At 42.4% G+C, this 21,753-nt stretch overlaps 1 protein-coding gene across 3 annotated transcripts in view; it reads left to right on the plus strand.

The window, feature by feature from the left end:
* Window positions 1-21,753, plus strand: part of appa (amyloid beta (A4) precursor protein a) — a 33,768-nt gene that overhangs the window by 3,202 nt on the left and 8,813 nt on the right. For 2 of the 3 annotated variants that reach the window (XM_058616437.1, XM_058616436.1), the window contains exons 2-9: window positions 14,817-14,984; window positions 17,061-17,190; window positions 17,495-17,607; window positions 17,703-17,893; window positions 18,410-18,807; window positions 19,771-19,938; window positions 20,784-20,917; window positions 21,592-21,666. In XM_058616437.1, coding sequence (XP_058472420.1) covers window positions 14,817-14,984; window positions 17,061-17,190; window positions 17,495-17,607; window positions 17,703-17,893; window positions 18,410-18,807; window positions 19,771-19,938; window positions 20,784-20,917; window positions 21,592-21,666 — 1,377 coding nt within the window. The remainder of the gene's footprint in view (window positions 1-14,816; window positions 14,985-17,060; window positions 17,191-17,494; window positions 17,608-17,702; window positions 17,894-18,409; window positions 18,808-19,770; window positions 19,939-20,783; window positions 20,918-21,591; window positions 21,667-21,753) is intronic. The other variant, XM_058616438.1, reaches the window with a different exon arrangement.

Genomic DNA, 21,753 nt, shown 5'->3' on the forward strand with positions numbered 1-21,753 from the left:
GAAAGCTATGTTAAGAGTTTCACGGGCGCTTTGTTTTCTTCCGTTAGACCGATATCGTGGCGTATCGCTATACAATAGATTTGCTCCAAATAACAAAGACGATTTCAATCATTTTGGTTTGTGGACAAAAACAAGACATCATCATTTCCAGGTTTCAGAAACAGAAATACTGTGATATATTGTTTGTCACTGAATTGTTGTATCGCGATATTATTGGTATCGTGGACCATGTATAGTGTATCGTATCTTTACGTACCCTTTGATTCCCACCCCTAATTGGGATGAGCTGATACGATACAATCCGAAAATATAAATGGGTGACAGCTGAGTCATGTTGTGGGCTGTTTATTTGTTTTTCCATGGGAGGAGAATATTTTTTACACAGTCGAAGAAGTAAGCCTTTTAAATAATGTGAAATGACACAGCAGCTCCATAGATTAAAAGGTCTAAAATGACTGATCTCGGTATTGGTACATTTTTGAGTTTGTGAATTCAGTATTGGACACAAAAAAGTGTGACGTCTTCAGGGCTTTATTTCTTTTTGCAATTAGCTGACTTATTATGCAGAATAAAGGGATTTCATTAAGAATACAAATTAGGAGATGAAAATAGTTGTACTCCTTTGTAAATGGCTGTTTGGTTCGTCACTTGACCCAGATAAAATAATTCATCGCTCTCCTCTGGGGTTTCTCCTTGTAAATTGGATCCAGACAAGCAGCAATCAGCAGCAATCTAATCAGAATTGTCCGAGGCTTTTACCGTCGACGTTGTTGTGGGCACTTTTGTTATTCCTGATCAGATTATGAGTCATCGAATTGAGGAGCAACTCCAGTTCTCTTTGTGCCTGACCTCACTTCTGTTGGCAAACTGTGAATCCCGTCATGTTTTCAGGACTGAATGTCCTCTTCATTATGAGATATGAAATCCTTTTTCTCATTTTCTGTTTTTGATCTTTCCCTCCTGCCGTGCAAAGAGTTGTGCCATGGAAACTCTGTTGTTTCAACAGCGGCACAACAGTGACACTGCAGCTCTCCCAATTAATGTCCCCCTGCGTCCCCCCCTCTGTCTGTCCTGCAGAAAAGAATTCCTGACCTTTTCATACTGTTGTCTCTCTTGCGCTGCTCTTTGGAAAAGAGTGGAAGCCGTCTTTCTCTGCTGTCTGATAATGTGGATCAGCTGCTGGTGATCACTGAGAACAGATTATTCTGATTTTTCTTTTTCACAACATTAACGTTGCTGTGTGTGTGGTAGGAATCTCATTGTGCAGCTCAAATACCTGCACTGTGCAGTGAAACCTTGTTTGTGAATGAGACCCTGTTAGAAGGCATCAGCTAAGGTTTGCTGTAATCACAGTCTGTGCTCAGTGTCTCTGCAGCCTTCTTGGTAACAGCCCAGCCGGCTATTTCGGACTAATAACTTCATTTTTAATGGTCGCCGGGACATAACAGCCTATAGGGAATCATGAGTCAAATCTGACAAACAGTGGAAAAGATTGGTAACGTTGCACCATATTAAGGTTTACAACATCTGTTTTTCAGAGGATGTTTATCTATGCCAACAACAACAAGCCCTTTTTGTTTTACAGCTCAATTCATAGCAATGACGCCTTTACCTGTGGCTTTAGCTCCTCCCACTTGAGCTTGAACACATGAATTAATGTGATCTGGTCCATCGAGAATGATGGTTAATGCTTTTATCACTGGACTTTTTTGTGCTTTTACATCAGTGATAGTACCTGGTATTTTTTAGTACCTGCTCTGGAGAGGTTCTGAGCCAATACTGAAATATGATATATGAAATATAAATATAATATATATGTATATATGTATGTATGTCCGTTCAAATAAAGCTTTATTTGCGCGTTACAGCGCTACGTACAGATCTGGCATATGTGGTACCGCGTTCATTGAATTGGGATCAAGCCCTTTTCACTGTTACAAAGAGCTCACTAGGGCCAAGACGCAAAGTGAATTTGAAATGACATGTGTCTTATATTAGCATTCACGAGTGCGGTGAGTGTAACTCAGTCCCCCCCCCTCGCCTCTCTTACCTCTTCCTCTTTACGACTGACTCATAATTTGCTTTAATAGGTCAAACATGTACGCACACCTCCACTTTATTACCTGTCAGTTCTCTGGGAGTGCAACATTCTTGGAGCCGGCGCACGGCACCATTCATCACCGCCACCGGACGGTTATTTCCATCTGTAAATATCAGCAGTGCGTCATTAAAGACCCACTCTACCCGTCGCCACTGCTGCTGCTGACTAAGCTGCTGTTCTTACACAATATGAATAATAAGCTGGGAAATGCATTGCCCCAACCTGCGCAAATTATTCAGCGGTGGCGTCAAGTACATCCACAAAGCCTCCACCTAAAAAGCATCTTCAGGCTTGTCTTCAGTGCGTGTATGTGCCGTCCATGATGTGCGGCACAGAGACCAACCTTCCCCTGAGAGATGACCTTTCTTTAGTGAGATAATCTAAACCATGACCAATACAATCAGCCTTTTAATCATGGATATTCACATGAGGCTTCACTCCCCTGTGACTAATGGATGCCGCAGCAATCAGTATGTTTGTAGCAAATAAAACGTGCAGCCTCGTGTTTAGTGGCGTCGCTGCGACATCTCTTTTGTTACATTATGACTTGCCAAAACCTGTGAGTGTGGGTTTTTTAGTAGGTACTGACAGATGAGTCACGGAGGATTTCATGATAAGGTATCTGTGGTGTTTGCTGGTTTTACAAAAGCAGATGAGACCGTATTAATAGGCAGTTTCGTGAATAACCTTCATGCAGGACGTGAATTGAAAGGGTCATAAACAGTAGAGAGTCACTCTCAAACACCAGAGAAACGACCCTGCGTGCAGCTTTATATCCACACGTATCTCGGGGAAAATGTCCCTTACAGAGATATTGATTCGATATGCTCCCATATGTGCGCTGCTTTTTCCTCACTGTTAGATTCTTCTCCAACAGGAAAGTGAAGTTTGTAACTCCCATACCAAAATCCATCGAAAAAATCATCAATTTTCCATCACAGCACACCAGGGTTTTTGATCCACTGCTGCCTCCTTCAGTACATTCAAATGTGCTATTCTGTGAGTTCTGTGTTTGAAATGCATCGCTCAGATTTACGTTCATGACATAGACTTTTATTATTTTATTAAACGAGGCAGCAGTAGACCTGCAGAGTCTGTGTCCCCATGAATTAAAAACGGTGATTATCTCTATGGACTTTGGTGCAGGAGCGGAAATGTCACTTTCCTGTCGGGAAAGTCTGTCTACAACCACCTTTCAAATAACCAGAATTCAAATATGAGCCATTCACACTGGAGATATTCCCTTGTTAGACTCCCTGGCTCTGTTTCCCCTCCTCTCGTTCCGCCGTTCTCCATGTTTTCATCCTATCAACACACTTATTTTTTCCATTAAACGGGTGTGTGCGCGCTCAGAAACCACTTTGCCTCGGTGCATTTTTGATTTCAGCTGAGTTTGCTGACTCATTATTTCGAAGATGGTGGATCTTTCGGAGAAGGCTCCTGCTTAATGATGAAGATTCCCCTCCTCTATAAACCCTGAAATACCCACGAGGCTCTTTGTTTTTTCCTCCACTCGCAAGGATGATCTCATTCCCTCATCCTCTCACTTTGCCCTTCCCATGTCTGCGCTCATTGTCCTTTGTGTGCACGGTTGCCATAGCAGTGTAGTGTAGTCTTCAGGTGCCTGGTGCTCGGACTATAATTAGGTCTGTGTTATTTGTGTCATTCTTTCTCTTCTCGTCCATACTCTTTTCTTTGCAGTCCATTCCTCCGCAGATTAATCTCTTACTCCTTTCTCTGAAAGGCCGTGTCACCCATGTTGCTGATATGCTGCGTGCCCTCGGCTCCGGATTCACAGTTCAGAGGGTTTATGAAACTCATACATCTCGGGTTTTGGGGCGCGACGTGGCCGCCAGCTGTCGCTGACAAGTCCTCACGGAGTCCAAGTGTGAAATTGCAATTTTGTTGGGAAATGTAAAGGTTTGGGTGTGGGCGTGTGGATCGCTGTGGACTGGAGGTGAATCTGTCACAAACATGGACTGGATACAAACATGGATGTCGTAGGAAGAGGCCTGTTGTCAGGTGACGTGCGTGTGCTTACAGAAACAGAAACACGGCGCCTGTTTTTGTATTCACTCTATGATCACGAACACGAGAGAGACTATAGCAGCGGAGATTGTTGGACTGGGTGTTTTTGACTGTCCCCTGCTATTTCTGGATCTTTTTCCTGTTTGGCGGCATAAGAGAGATGGTGACTTCCTGTGTTTGTTTGATAGAAGTAATCTAGCTGTGTGTGTGTATGTGTGTGTGGAAACCCCTAAATGTATTCAGTGATTCTCTGCGGAAATTCCAAGTTCCAGATTTGTGAAACTGTAACGGTGGAGGCAACGACTGAAACACGGCTCTAATTTGCGACAACGTCAAGCACCTGTATTCTGTAACTGTTAATATCATTAAGACAACAACAACGTGGGGAAATCACTTTTATGCATTTTAGCTCAAACATTGTCCAAATGGAGCTCTCGTTCAGGGTCGTAGCCCCATTGTTTGTCTTTTAGTCCAACAGATCGTGTTCAGAACATGTTGCCACCTCTTTAGCAACTCTAGCTAAGTCTACTGAAGTCAACCTAGACAGATGTTGCTCTGCTACCCAAGTGTGGAAAGGTCCATTGTGTAAGAATTAGTGACGTCTAATGGTGATTCTGCAAACTGCAACAAATGGAGAACTTCTTCCTTTTCCCAAGTGAACTACGGTGGCCTTTGCATACCAGAAAGCTAGTCATTCTATGTCTGCATATTGAGCTTCGGCTTCAAAACGCAAAGTGCAATGGTTTGTCCATTCAGGCAGCACAAGATGGCGGCCGTCGTAAAGCAAGGCCCTTATCTAAAGTACTCAATAAAGGCAAACATATTTGTAAGTTGAAAGATTATACACTTGTATTAAATGTAGGCGATCCATACTCATGAGTGCAGACTCATTTCTCCCCTTGCATCTCTGGCATTGATCATAATTATGCCACATCGTTATCCCAGAGTCATTTAGTCCATAATTGAAGGCAAGTTAAAGGAGGAAAATGAGGAGAGTTGGTAAAGTTCCTCTATTGTGATTGTGTTTACTACGTGTGGATGTGGCGCTCATTACCACTAATGACGACTCCACACATACACACACACACACACACAATCATCAGCCCCCGCACCCTGATTCACAAATGACCTCTAATAACAGCAGTGATGGAGGGTGACCTCAACTCACAATTAGCCATGAGTGAGTTTTCAGTTTGTTGCTGCAAAACATTTCTAAAAATTAAATAAAGCAAATATTTAAAAGGAAATCTGTGTTTATATGCTTTGAATGCAACCATCTGAAAGCTCTGCTATGGATAGTTTATTGTCACATGGCCCATTAAGAAGCGATGACATGACTAAATGGGGGAAAAAAGATTCAGTCAAGGTCCACTGCTGCCTCGTGTGGCAAGTTTGTGTAACGGAGTGAAATCCGAACAAAGGGTTTCAGATACTGAAGTCAAAAAGTCACATAACTGAACTTGCAGATGGACACAGAAGTGGGTCATCAACGCGATTTTCTCTATGGACTTTGGTGCAGGAGAGGGAGTGGGTGGAACATTGACACAAACTTGTCGTTTGCAGACAGAAACAAATGTCTAACAGTGATATAAAGTGGCAAATATGATCTTGAGATATTGTCGACCTAAGGGAGTGTAGATTTGCATGTTTTCACCTCGAGCCAGTACTGGGAAGTCTTAAAATATCACTTAAGAACACCTGCATGCACTTCCAGCTCTTGGTAGCTTACACACACACACACACACACATACAAGCATACACACCCTGACCAAAGCACATTACACTGATGATGAAATTCCTTCTCCCACATGACCTGGATAATGGTGTTGCCTGGGTTGCTGCAGCAGTGACAGGGGGAGGTTACGACAGGCAGGTCTCCGGAGGCTGAGAGCGGCTCTGTGTGTTTCTAAGGTGATAATAACTAAGGAAACCAAGAGTCCGTCCTCCATAACCTTCAGCAGGCAGCAGTTTTTCCTCAAACACCTTTTTTTTATGGTATATTTCAAACAGATTTGTCTGAGATGCTAATTCCAGAGGAACCCTGCCAAGACGACGCTAAATCACAGTGAATATGAGCGACGATAATTCTTCAAACAGGCTCACGTGGGTCAATAAAAATGACTACAGGTGATCGAACATGTGAGGAAAGTCACTTTTCACATTTCATTGTGGAAATTCAACCTTTTATTTTTTTTTTAAAAGCCATTTATAAGTCAGGAAATCGATTTTTACCGCAGACAGACTTGGATCTATTGATTTAAGAAATGACCGAATGAAGCGGAGGTGACGGAGTTTCATCACCTTCACTTCAAAGCATTCGCAGTGTCGCTTAGAGGCGGAGCCAGGTAACAAATCCCACCGCGCAGCTACTTTTTTAGTTCTTTCCATCACATATGTGTGCCAAAGCCCATGTGTCTGTTTTTTTTACATCTGGTCCGCAAATGAACGTTAAGCCAAAAGTGAAGGGAAGTGCTCTGTAATCAGTGAAGCGCGCTACCCACCATTAGATCTGCTTCCCAGACATCAAGTACAGATACTTGCTCTTGCCTCGAGGTCCAGTCAAAAATGATCTGAGGGTTTTTTGAAACAGTCTCCGTGTGTGTGAGTGTGTGTGTGTGTGTGTGTGTGTGTGTGTGTGTGCGTGTGTGTGTGTGTGTGTGTGTGTGTGTATACACACGGGCTCCACACACACGAGCACTAATCGTCTCTGTCACCTCGCCAGTCGCGGGGCTAAGCAGACGAGTTCTCGCAGTGATGCGTCTTGTAAACAACCCGCAGCAAGTCGGACATGGACTCGATTTCCACCACAGCAGATTGATCAATGGCGCCGAGTGAAGCAGTATAAGTTTACAGGATCACATATAACGCGTTATCGCGCTCGTAAATGTTTCGTCGGCTGCCAAAAATAACACAGTGGAGTCCGTATGCTTCTAATATGCCTCTTTTTACACTCTCTTTGTCTTTTGCTGCTACTTTTCTGACAGGAAACTGAATTTTCTACCTCACACCAAAGTCCATTCAGAAAATCGTGTTTTTTTAGCTTGCAGGGACACAGGGTCTGCTGCTCTGCTGCTGCCTTATTTGGTCATTTTGTGTCACTGAAATAAATCTTAACAGAGCATTTTCAACACTGCAATCACAGAATGACACATTTGAATCTGCTGATCGACGCAGCAGTGGATCAACAACTGCAGAGGTGTGATGTCAAAATCACTGATTTTCTCTATGGGGTTTGGTGTGAGTTACAAAGTTACACAAAAATGTCAGGTTCTCGTTGTAAAAAGGCTGTATAATGACGAGAAATCTAACTTTAACCATCGCTTACTCTTTGTTGACATTATCTCGTGTGTGTGTGATACATTTCATTTCAACCAGGACCATGAAGCCTGGTCCTGTTTGCCTTGATCTGGTTCCGATGGAGCCAGAAGATGTCTTTGAAAGATCTTTGCCAGAAAGGGCGAGAGAGAGAGTGTGTGTCGTCGAGCTCCTGCGACACATCTCACTACCCAGGGAGTCTCCCCCTGGGGATAAAAGCTGATCTGAGACACCCTCCTCCCCCTTTTATCCCCCCTCTCTCACACACACACACACACACACACACACACACACACACACACACACACACACACACACACACACACACACACACACACACACACACACACACACATCCTCCCCACCTCCGCCTTCATCCAACTTCCCATGGCAGGCCTGGGCCACTCAGATAAGACCGTACAATTAATGACGCCGCACGACCCGCACCCACAGGGACACTTCAAAGTGTGTGTGTGTGTGTGGTTTCCATGCACTGGAATACATTAAACTGTGCCTCACCCTCTGTAAATACACACGATGTGTGTCTGTGTGACATGTAGATGTTTTTATATATACATGTAATGGGCAATAACTAAAGCAGATTCTTCATCTGAATGTAGCAGCCATGAGCGGTGTTGGCTCACACACACATCATGATTTCACACAGAGACGAAGGAGAGTTATACGTTCTTTAAAGTCAGTTTGATCGATGGTGATGTTCATTCCTCTGGATTTTACACTTTAATTTATGTTTTCTGCCATAAGAGAGCGAGAGAGAGAGGCCAGTTTACAACTTCAGTTTCCCATCATTTATGATGTTCAGACCGGGCCAGAATTCCTGATTATTATTAATCTGTGCGTATTTTCCCCCTAATTATACATTTTGTCATCCGCCATTTGGTGCAAAAATATCGACATACAATGCCGAACGTTAATTTTCTGTCAATCTGCCTTGCTTTATCACACTGTTAGACAGTTTCCTCTTTAAACGGAGGTTTTTAAACCCCTCGCTCTCCCACACCAAACCCCATAGAGAAAATTGGTGATTTTACATCACACAGCACACAGGAGTCGTTGATCCACTGCTGCCTCCATCATTTAGTCCAGATGTGTTATTTTCAGCCTTCTGTGTTTGAAATCCTTCATTCAGATTTACTTTAGTGGCACAAATAAATCAAACAAAGCAGCCGCAGACCTGCAGACCTGCAGCTCCTGTGTTCCCCAAGAGCTAAAAACACTGATTTTCTCAATGGGGTTTGGTGTGGTTTCACTGGAAACTTGGGTTTCCAGTGAAACCGCAGTGCAAAAAGAATCCTAACGGTGACATGAAGAGAAAATGAGAGCGCCAGGAAAATGTAAGTTGTCAAAAATGATCCTTTTTAATGCAGAACATATGTCAGTCAGACGCATGAAGTGTGGTGCAGTGATTCAAGCTGTGGAAGTAGGTCACCTATGTGAGACGAGAGGTGTGATTGGAATAATAAAGGTGTGACGCACACTGCTGTTATGACACCAGATCATAAACCACTTTATCACATTTCAGTGGCAAATAATCTCAAATTTAATCACTTTACCGCGGCAAACTTGTGCGTTATTGTGTTACGTTGTTAGATTGTCGCCCTTTTTTCTCTGTCCTTTATGTTCGTCCCTCGGGGGTAAAACAACCTCCTTTTCATCCTTTAGATTTTATGGAGATGTTTCTTTTTAATAGCTTTAATAACGTGGACCTGGACAATGTCAAAGTTTTATTTGAGATTTCTGCTGCAAGTGCGTTGTCCTCTGGTTTTTAGATTAACCGTCCTGTCGGGGTCAACCTCGTACACCATTAGCTTCGGCTTTTCTGCCTTTAGTCGCTGACGTTACTGCGATGGCTATCATGCCAGATTGAGAGCAAAGGGGGATGTTTCTCCTGGCCAGGCTGTCGTCCTAATCCTCCGTTTCCAGATTACTGCTCCCTCCCCTGCAGGATGACCGGCTGGCAAGCTGGCAGGACAGAGAGCTGTGTGGCTGAGGTTGGATAAAGATGGAGGAGGAGGAGGAGTAGGACACTTTTGCTTGTGTATTTCACCACTTCTTAGTCTTTCTGTTCTTTTAAGTGCATGTCCTGCGGGGCGGGGTAGATTGAGCTCAGGAGCACAGAGAGTGAAGCTCTCTCAGCGAGTCCTTGTGCTCTCGTCTGTTCTTTCTGTAAATATTTTGTGTATCTGGAGGCGCAATGGGAGGATAAGAGCGTTTCCTGTCATAATCATCCTCCGCAAAGATGCTGTTTTGTATCTGAAATGCATACAAAAATGTAAGAAAGATTGTGGATACAGAGGGAAAAAGACAACAAGACTGTTGCTAACATTAGGTCCACAAAAGTTATACAATGTTGTGTTGTTACAAAACAAAGTCAGAAAAATTAGTTATAATTTATTTTCATAAGTGAATCATCTGTTGCGTATTTTCTCCAGTTGTTTGGTCCATACATTGTTAAAGAATGTATATTAGTGTTTCCCAAACCTGGAAATGATGTTCTCAAATGTCTAAATGGTTCAGTTTTAGTGATCTCTTTGTTATTTGGAGCAAAGTAACCAGAAAATATTCACATTTAAGAAGCTGTAAATGTTACTAAAACGTGACTAAGGATAAATCATTATCTGGGTACATTTTAAGGTGAAGAATCTTAAAAATATGAGGTCTTGGAAGGACTTCAGTTTTCTTCATCCACTGCGATGAACTGTGTCGCCAGTGATTTTTATTGTGATCTTTGTTGGCAGAAAAGAGACAGACATATTTTTTCTCTCTCTCTGTCTCTGCGACACCACAATCACTCATCTTTTCTCACTTAATCCTCCAATGATTTTCCTCGGGCCTGCCGCTCCGTCTCTGACCCTCCATCACCACATTCCCTCCTGCTCTACACAGCGTTTGACCTTCTGCTCCGTCCCCGAAGGCTTATTGTCCAATTCATCTGTCCTCCAATCTCTCTCTCTCTCTCTCTCTCCCCCTCTCCCTCCCCCTCTCTCTCTCTCTCCCCCCCCTCTCTCTCTCTCTCTGTCTCTCTCTCTCTCCGCTATGGTTATTGTTCTCTCTTCACTTTCACCCGCTCCTGCCTTTGCCATCATCCTCTGATTTATAATCTTACAGCTTATGCTACCTCCTCCTCCCTTTACTCCCTTATGCTTGGCTTGAAGATGGAGAGGTGCAGCAGTAGCAGTGCAGAGGCAGGAAAGACAAGAGTGTGTGTGTGTGTTGGATCACAAGGGTTTGATTTGCCAGCCAAATGACGAGGACACAAAAAACAAATTTGAATGTCAGCAAGCCGCCGGTGAAGATTTGCATACCTGTGCCCGGAGCAGAGAGGAAGTAGTTTTTATCTTTGTTCTCAGTAAGTGACAGGAAGAGAGGCCAGAGGGCGAGGAGATGAGGTCACACTCAAAGCAGGCAACCAGGAAGTGAGTTAATTAAAAGATTGCATGCTTGATTATTTCATTTTTGCAATGGGTTTTTCACTGAGAGTGAGTAGGATGGGATTTGATCGGTGTCCGTCACACAGCGCCGCTCGCTCACACACAGATGGCAAGTGTGGGAATCGAACGTCAGACCCCTGAATAACCAGCAGATGGCTGCGTGTGTCGAGAGTGACGGCCACTCGTGTTAAGTTGCTGCACGTGTGTGTGTGGTACAGCTTGCAGCTTATGAACATGCTGAAAGTTTAGTACACACGCACACACACACTTCTTTTATTGACAGTTATTTGCTGCTGATAATATTATAGATGAAAAAAATAAATCGCAATTTGAAGCAGAAAAATTGCTATTTTTGTTATTTGTCTATGTATTTTATTAATACATTGTTGATTTAAAATCTTTAAAATCTGATATGTGGCTTTTATTTGGAAATTAGGTGAAATGTTATTGTAAATATTGTTATTGCCATGGCTTTTTCCCAAAAGGTTGGACTTTTTTTCACGACTGACTCCCTACTGATATACATATATAAGTGTGGTACTATATACCACACTTACACTACTATACTACAATATTATCGAATATCTTAATTGTCATTGTACAACCAAATTGGATGCAGTCCTACCTGTGCGACGTCTGTTATTGTAAAAAAACGATAGGAAAAAATTTAATTTCATTTGTTGTCATGAAATAGTTAAAAGCTAAAGTCTATTTGGTTTTATTTATCTTAGTATATCAGTATTCTTATTTATTTATGTGTATTAACCTTTTACCCATTTAAACCTTTTATTGTTGAATGTTCTGTATTAAATTATCCATAAATTACACACACATTATTCAAGTACCATTGTGGTTTGTCATGCCACATTCCATTTTAGACATTTTCCCCCCAGTGCGTCATGATTATTACCCGATCACTTCAGTGTTGCCTGAATATGATCAGTAGTTGGGTATAAAGTATAAAAAAAATAATCAGAACCAGAACCACTTTCAGTGACTCATTACGTGCATGAACTTTGTCAAATTTACCAAACAAACACAATAAATCTGTCAAACATCGACCGAGTGATTTATCAAGTGGCTTTTCGTGATGTCACAGGCTGTAGATCACATGTTACAGCAATCTGAGTAATGCACTTGTCAAAATACAAACATATTGGATTCATTTGGTGGAAACATTCCTGGTGTCAGAAACCAGCTGGAAATACTCACTTTTACAAGTGTCATGTGTTATTATACTTCCCTGGCTTTAATATTAGATTAAAAATGAGAAAATCTAGTAGCATCTGTGAGTATGGCTGTGTTAGTGGGGGTAAATAACCTGCTGACTCTCCCACACCAAACTCCATAGAGAAAATAAGTGATTTTACGTCACAGCACACAGGAGCTGCTGGTCCACCGCTGCCTCGTGTGGTCATGTTGTGTCACTGAGGTAAATCTGAACAAAGGATTTCAAAATAACGCATTAGAACTTAGTGATGGAGGCAGCAGTGGATCAGTGGTTAGCTGTAATGTAAAAAGTGCTGATTTTTTCTATGGAGTTTGGTGTGGCAGAGTGAGCGCTTTACAAAATCCATTTTCCAGCCAGAACTGGTTGTCTAACAGTAAACTAAAGAGGCAAAAATATTCTTGAGACATTGTAGACTCTAGTGAGGTCTTATCTTGCATCCAATATCTCATGCAACCACACGTTAGAACCCTGAACTGTCCCTTTAAACACACTCTATCGACGCAGTTGCCAAAGTTATTATCCATAATGCACCGTGGTGTTTACTGCTGTAGTTAATGGCCCTTTATACTCTGTAGGTTTTGGGACAATAATGCATCGCGAAACCATTGTAAACAACTTAAGTGTTAGTGAATCTCTCCACTCATTCACCTCCCGGGCCTGAGCTTTAAAATACAACACAACGCAGTAAAACAACACTGCTTTAGCACAAAGTGCCGGCTCTGGATGAATGTGCGAGTGTTCGTCTGCCTCCGACTGATCATTACAAGCTTTGCAAACGTTTACTTTGCCGCTGCACAACAGTGTCAGGCCACACTGCATTGTTCGGGTGTGGATTTTATTGCGTTGGCCTCGTGTTTGTGCTCCACTCTGGCTGGTTTCTGTGGGCAGAGTCAATAACACACACACACACACACAAAGAAAAAGTGTAAATACATAAGTCTATGTGGATAAATGGTATATAATACCATTATAATAATGCAGCCTGATACACTCCCGTCTTTGCAGCGACTCACCAGATACACGGCGGCTAAATCGACCCAAACATTTGAGTACTCGGCTTCAAATTGAATCCAAATTGATCGCCCCGCCAGCCGCTCTCATTTTGGAAATAGCACTTTACACCGCGAGGCTGCTGGAAGAGGAATCACGTCTGCAGGAAGAAAATATGCTATCCATCTCACAAAACAGCATTTGTTTGCCTGCCAAGGCCTCGAAGACCATTAACACGATTAGGCAGCACACAATAGCAACAGTCCCTCCCTCCCCGTGTCTCTCTCTCCCCCCCAAATATTCGCCTCACATTATGTTGGAGCTCATTTGCCAGCACAATGCAGACATTCACTGGTTTGTCTGCACCTCTCCTCTGAGAGGCAGCTTGGCACAAAACCCTCTCTGTGCAGCAAAAACACACACAGGAGAGCATAAGCTAACACAGAAATTAACACACACACTCCAAACACGGACTCCCTGTGTCTCTCTCATGAAAATGTCCTGTCACCATCGTCCTGACCACCAATCCTGTTTTTAATCTGAGAGGAATAACCTTACCCTTGTGTTTGTTAGATTTGTTGCTGATTTTTTAACAATAATGCTATTGTAATGTTAATAATGTTAGAAAACAAGACTAACGTTTCAAAAAATACTTACAAAGGATTGGAATGACATTACATGACAATGTTACAAAAAATATTGTAATATTATAAAAACTTTAGAAAATACATTGCTAATGTTACAATTTTAGTTTTTAATAAAATGATATAATGTTCCGAAAACATGTTAATAATGTCACAAAATATGTACCTTAATTACAAAAAATACTTGTTACAATTGTTTTTAAATAAAATGTTGTAATGTTCCAAAACATGTAACATAATTACAAAAGAAAATGTACTCATGTTACAAAAACATGAATTTTAAATAAGATCCTTATAAAGTATGAGGCCTTGAATGACTGGAATGATTCAAAAATAAATCACCAGGACTGTGTGTTGGTGAGTCAGACTCATGTTTTCCTACATTCATGATTATCTCAGTAACGGAAACTCGTCACAATCCTCTCACTGTGGCCGCGTTTTTAATGTGAAACAGGATAAAATCGCAGTATTTATTCGCTGCACTCAACCAAAAACAAATAAACCCTGTAACGTCCTGTGAGAGGCTGAAAACAGGCTGTGGATGTGAAGTGTTTTCATAAAGCGTGGGTGAGTGGGTGAACACGACGAACACCACTCGCAGCACAGGGTGAACGGGTTTGCTCCAAGTCTGTTGTTTGAGGCAATTTATTTGTGCAAACGTATCGATTTTTCATGTCGATTCTTTTTTTTTTTCATTTTGCTTTTCAGCAATTTTATGCATTAGGAAAAAAAACACACACACACACACACACAACACCCAACAGTGAATTTGAGCAGAGGCGTTTAGCAGTATGCGAAGAATGTGATTATAAAAACAAATCAAAACGTGCAGAGTGGAGCGAGGGAAAATTACAGCACCTCGTCTTCTTGTCGTCCTCATTTCTCCCTCTACTCTCTTCTCACTTTTTATCCAACATGCTAATCTCCGCCCCTCTCCCAGCCCTGCTGTATCTAAGTCATAAAATTTAATTGCGTCCACCTTCTATGTTCAAGTGCTCAGAGAGTTTCATTAAACCTCTCTCCCCCTCCTCCCCCTCCTCCTCTTCCTCCTCCAGGTGCCTACAGATGTTTCCATGGGTCTGCTGGCCGAGCCGCAGGTGGCCATGTTCTGTGGCAAACTCAACATGCACATCAACGTGCAGAGCGGCAAGTGGGAGCCCGACCCTTCAGGCACCAAGAGCTGCATCGGCACCAAGGAGGGCATCCTGCAGTACTGTCAGGAGGTAACACAAACCTGTGTGTGTGTGTGTGTGTGTGTGTGTGTGTGTGTGTGTGTGCGTGCGTGTGCGTGTGCGTGCGTGTGCGTGTGGCCACAGAAGCTCCATGTTATATACACATGTTTATTTTCCCTGCTCAATCAAATAAGTCTGATATAACAAATTTTAGTGTGAGGTTTTTTCTCCCGAACCAAAGCCCATAGAGAAAATCATCAATTTTAGCTTGTGGTATCAGAGGATCTGCTGGTCCACCGCTGCCTCGTGTGGCAAGTTTGTGTCACTGAGGTAAATCTGAACAAAGCATTTCAAACACCAAAGTCATGAAATAACACGTTTGAACCAAGCGACGGAAGCAGCAGTGGATCAACAACTCGTGTGTGCTGCGATGTAAAATCGCAGATTTCCTCCATGGGCTTTGGTGCAGGAGAGAGGACGTTTTACAAAGCAACACAAACGTGAGTTTCCTGTCAGTAAAGGCTGCGTAACAGTGGGGACAAATGGCAAATACCTTCCTAAGATATCACAGATTTAAGACGGTGTAGATTTTATTAGGTGAACGTTATTTTTTCTTGGTTTTCAGCAGCATCAGCAGCAGCAGCAGCATGTCATAAAACCCCTCTTCAGAAAACCCAAACTACCCCTTTAAAGTGGAGAAACGCATAGGGGTTTTTATTTGTCGTCATTATATAATGAGAGTGATATTTTTTTTCCTATTTCACAGCTGCAGTACGATGGGATGTTAATTCTTCCTCATCGATCATCATAAGTCGTTTACAGCTTCACGGCTTGAAATTGGCTCTAATTTGGCCGCGTTTGTTTGATGTATGGATTTATTTTAACCGTAATTACCTGCTGTTTATTTTCTTTTGAGTAAGCAGAGCCTGGATGACAATTTCTACACTCCCTACATTTTAGTGGTTATTAAGCCCACACTTTACTGACATTGAACCTGACTGTATCATCCATTTTTATTCATTTTTAATACAATTACAGTTTTTATTTCACTTCATTTTGACAAATGAAAAGAAGTTGCCTGATGAATCATGATGTTTTTTTTAGCAGGCATTTAAGACAGATCGCTATTAAATCACAGACTTTGAATTTTTATTCTTAAATATAACAGAATTTTGTCTTAAATTTTACATTTTGATCCTCTATCAACAGTGATTCCCAAAATATAGGCTGTGGCCCCTTGGTGGGCTGTTAAGGTACTGCAGAATCTTTAAATAAAAGATTCAGTTAGTTTAAGTTTTAAATTTGCCATTTGTTTTGTTTTGTACCGAACTTAACTTTTAAGAGCTTTTCAACAAAAATATTGAATAAACTTGAGTAGATATGAAGTAAACAAAGCTATAATTTTCATTCTAGAGCTGAAACATTGAGTCGATTAATCGATTAGTAATTTAAGTCACTTTGTTTATCACAGATCTGCACACATATGGCACAGTGATCATTTTTAATGTGTTTTTTGAATGGAAAATGAGAATAGTGGTGTAAAAATGACCATTCCCTCTGATGTCGAGAATCACATCGTGATCGCAATTAGATATTTATTTGAAATTGTTCAGTCCTAAATGCAAGTCATAAAAATGCACATATACACTCTAGTTCAGGAACTTATCCAAAACTCATAATTCTAGTTTTAAATGAGGAAATTCATCACTCAACTTTGTCTGAAGTCTTTTTATTATCGCTGCTCAGAGATTTAGTTTAAGAATTAAAAACACTGCAATAATTAGGTCCCGAGCACTCACACTAGGAGTGTTCTTCTAGGAATTATTATGATTATGATTATTATTATTATTATTATTATTTTATCTTTATAGCACTTTATAGAAAAACACAAGTTTATAAAATGCAGTTAACACAATTGAAAAAAAACGAACAAAATAGAAGCAAAATAAAAGATCTAACAGGCCTAGTGTTAACGTTGTGAGAGTTCTGGATTTATTTATAGTCTTCAGAGAAACAGTCTGAATAGTGTCCTCGTAAGATTTTTCCAGCTTATCTTTGCTTGTTGTGTGGGAATTTGATGTGTTGCTATGACAACATTCTAATATAAAACCCTGTGTGTGTGTGAAGGTTTACCCAGAGCTCCAGATCACCAACGTAGTGGAGGCCAACCAGCCGGTCAACATCCAGAACTGGTGCAAGAAGGGACGCAAGCACTGTCGCAGTCACATGCACATCGTCGTGCCCTACCGCTGCCTGGGTGAGTTCCTCTCTATATACTGTAGTTAGTTAGTTGTAGTTAGTTAGTTGTAGTTAGTTGTAGAAAAAACCCAAAACAATGTTAAGATTTTAACACAAAATTCCGTCATGATATCGCAGAGTAAGATATCCGTGATGATATTTCACAGACATTTCAAAATAAAAGCGCTTGTTTTGATATGGAATGACATACACTTACACACGATAACTTAGACGACTGTAACACAGCTGGTGGACAGTATATGTGATTTAATGTTGAATTGTGAGACGTTAGATTAAATAAATGTTGCTGTTTTTTTCAACAGTGGGGGAGTTTGTGAGCGATGCCCTGCTCGTTCCAGACAAGTGCAAGTTCCTGCACCAGGAGCGTATGGACCAGTGTGAGAGTCACCTGCACTGGCACACTGTCGCCAAGGAGGTGAACACACACACACACACACACACACACACACACGCACACACGCGCCCTGTTAGAATAATTAGCTCTAACATTTTCTCCGCCCTCCTCTGTAGTCCTGTGGAGACCGCACCATGAATCTCCATGACTACGGGATGCTGCTGCCGTGCGGCATCGACCGCTTCAGAGGAGTGGAGTTCGTGTGCTGCCCGGCCGAGGCGGAGCGTGAGGCCGACAGCACCGAGCAGGACGCCGACGATTCCGATGTGTGGTGGGGCGGCGCGGAGACGGACTACTCTGACAACAGGTAACGCACAAAACTGGACCATCCTGACAAAAACAATTGCTATTTTTCATTCATTTCGTGTAATTCTTCTTCATAACATTTCAGAATAAGTGCACAGAATACGGACGTTCATCTCAATACAGAGGAAACTGATAAACTACTGTTGCTAAGGTTACAAAAAACATCACTGATGTTACCAGAAAGTGACAAAAAACGTGTCACAAAAGGTTGTAATGTTACAAAAACAAGTTACTGAGGCTACAAAATAGGACTTAAGTTGCCATACAGTGTTTCAATATGGTGTAATACAAGTGATTAACATTAAAAAACATGACATGCATGACCAATAATGTTTATAAAACAAAAAAGTTACAAGTGACATTTTACAAAACGCAGGATTATCGCAATAATGGAAATTTGCTTTTGCAATGTCCTTGTTCTTCCTCCCTCTCTTCCATCCTCTGTCGTCCTCATCCCTGTTTCCTCTCCTCCCCTCACACATCACATTTCTCTCCATCCCTCCCTTTCTCCCCCCAGTATGGTGCGAGATCCGGAGCCAGTGGAGAAGCAGGAGGAAGCGAGGCCATCTGTGATCACAGAGGACGAGGAAGGCGGCGACGACGACCAGGAGGAGGAGGAGGAGGAGGAGGAGAAGGAGGAGGATGCGGCAGCAGCAGTGGCCAATGAAGATGACGAGGAGGACGAGGAGGAAGATGAGGAGGAATTACTGGACAATGACCGGGACGGAGACGGAGAGGAGGATGAGGAAGTGGTGGAGGAAGAGGAGGAGGAGGAGGAGGTAGTAGAGGAGGAGGAGGACGGAGACGACGACATTATAGACACGCTCGACGACATCGAGGATGAGCCCACCGCCAACGTTGCCATGACGACAACCACCACCACCACCACTGAGTCTGTGGAAGAGGTTGTCAGAGGTGAGGAACGTTCCTGACGTGTGTGTGTGTGTGTGGAGTGTTTTATTTTAATAGGGTTTCTGCAGGGGGAAAAAAACAACGTTAAAGGGATAGTTCAGGTTTTTTGAAGTGCGGTTGTATGAGCTCAAGTCTTTGACATGTTGAGAATAAGTTCCCCACTTTATTTCGTCATTGCAATTCATATTTAAACCGGAAATTGAAGTTTGCAACCCGCTCACTCTCCCACACCAAACTCCATAGAGAAAATCAACGTTTTTAGCTCACGTGGACACAGGAGCTGCTGGTCTGCCGCTGCCTCGTGTGGTCAGTTCTTGTCGCTGAGGTAAATCTGAACGAAGGATTTCAAATGCCGAATTCACAAAATAACACATTTGAACTCACGGATGAACGCAGCAGTGGATCAACAACTCCTGTATCCCTGAGATGTAAAATCACTGATTTTCTATATGGGGTTTGGTGTGGAGGAGTATGCAGTTTTCAAAGCAACTCAAACTTAAGTTTCCAAGATGTCGTAATAAACATATTCTCTTAATCAGGCATAGATTTTTATTAGGTAAGAATAATAAAAAATTTGAGACTAAAAACCCTTAAAAAAACTGTCCTTTTAACGCTGTAACCGGATGATAGATTTCCCTTACATGAAGATCGATGAAGAACCAGCTCAAATTGTACCACATGTAAAACACGCCCCCCCCCCCCTCCGTTTTTCATGCTTAGCTGAACACAGTTGATCTTCCTGCTCGTCGCCGATTAATTTCCTGCTGTCACGTTTCGTATTGTGCTCGTTTGTCATCTCGCCGCTCTCATTAGCTACGATTCATTTCAACCAGAATTAGTTTTTGTCCTTTCTGTGTTAAATTATTCAGTTGCAAACACAACACATTCCCTCACCTGCTTTTCTTCACACACCCTGTCAAGTAGCGTCACATATTAGTATAATAGTGTGTGTGTGTGTTCTTCAAGATGTGTGCTGGGCCAGTGCAGAGACCGGTCCATGCCGGGCCATGCTGCCCCGCTGGTACTTTGACCGAGAGGAGGGCCGCTGTGCTCAGTTTATCTACGGCGGCTGCGGCGGCAACAGGAATAACTTTGACTCAGAGGAGTACTGCCTGTCTGTGTGCAGCAGCGTCAGTAAGTCCTGAAAACCTCTCAGCCGGCGGCTCGACAGGCTGAACGCCGGCTGTTTTCACACCCAGCTTCTCTCTCTCTCTCTAACGCTTCTTATATTAACAGCTGCTTGGTGTGCTGCTTCCTTTTTTTTTGGACGTTTTCTACCTGTGCTAACACTTACCTTTCCCACCCCTCCCCTCACTGTGTGTGTGTGTGTGTGTGTTTACGCACAGTTTACGCAACAGATGAATGTTTGCAGCAAACAGACTTTACCCTTCTCATAATCCTCTGTGGATTCTGTCACCCGAGATCGATCGTTTTAGCAGATTAATCAGCCCTGATGGGACATTTTACCTTTATTGTTGACTCTGGCTCCAATAGTGGCGACAGACGAGGCCATGTTTGTTACTGGATAGTCGCACACTGACATTTAAAGGCCACTTTTGCTGGAAATATGTGATTTTCTCCTCATGGATAACATAAAAAAACAGTTTTAAAGAAACAATGTCATAAAAGACCCAGCTTGTGTGAGTCATGTGTGCTGAGCTTTGAGGTGAATTCAGGGAACCTCGTAAATCAGTTCAGCAAACACACAGACCACAGATCGGAGCAAATGGTGGAAAGATGCGCATCTTAGTGTTAGAAATGACACTGGAAGTTGTAACGCTGCCAAAAATGAAGAATATGTGAGATTAATCCGGTTTTCTGACTTTCTCTCTTGCTCTCATGCTAACCCTGTTAACACGTTTCAGGCTCTGGGCTGTTTTTCGTGTCTTTGTACGTCCAAAAAAAAAAACAACATTAAAAGGTTTACTAAAAACAAGCGTCTTCACATCTCTGCTCCGTCTTATTCTCTCTCTCTGCAGTGCCCACGGCCACGCCCAGCTCCTCCGACGCCGTGGACCACTACCTGGAGACGCCCACGGACGAGAACGAGCACGCCCACTTCCAGAAGGCCAAAGAGAGCCTGGAGGCCAAACACCGCGAGAGGATGTCCCAGGTACGAGCAGAGATTGAAGGAACTGAGCCGAGGGTTTGTTTATGCGTCACGGTTTCTGCAGAACAACCTTTTATTTTGTTGTTCCAGAGTTTGTGCGCCAGTGTCTTTGTTTCACTTGCCTCCTCTAGTTTCACAAAGTTGACTTCACCCATGCACAAGTTTGTTAGGTCACTTCCTCAGAGGCTTGAGCCCCCCCCCCCCCGCATGCACTGGTCTTTCTAAAGAAGAAGGAAGAAGAAACAGGGAACAGAAAGCGTTTTTTCAGACATTCACTGAAAGTTTACACTCAACAAATCCCTCATAACGACATGCAAAATCTGCACGTATGTATATTCTAAATGAGTATTTGCACCTGCAGCCCGGGCATGTTAAATGATGAGGTTTTTAAAAGCGCCACTGTGTTTGTTTTATCTCTTTAAAATAAAAAATATAGACAAAGTTTTCACATTTTTCGACCATTGCATATCATTGTCTATAATTCCACGCGTTTGTTCTATTCGGCTCTTCTTATCTTAAATTGCTTCTCACTGTCAGGGACCATTTGCCTGAGGATATTGCAAATAAATGAGTCCGTGCTGCAGGTTTTTTTTGTTTGAATTTAAGTGACATAAGAGAGATAAGTACGACTGAGTGACAGGTCTAATGATTATTTTACTTCCTCCTCTTGTTCTCAGGTGATGAGAGAGTGGGAGGAGGCAGAGAGGGAGGCCAAGAATCTTCCACGTGCCGACAAGAAGGCTGTCATTCAGGTACGGTATGCAAAAACTGAATGTACACAAAAACTCCTACTTTTGTTTAGGTGCCTTTTTAATTAATCTACATATCGTGTGTGTGTG

This window comes from Solea solea, chromosome 2 (assembly GCF_958295425.1).
Source record: "Solea solea chromosome 2, fSolSol10.1, whole genome shotgun sequence".
NCBI lineage: Eukaryota > Metazoa > Chordata > Actinopteri > Pleuronectiformes > Soleidae > Solea > Solea solea.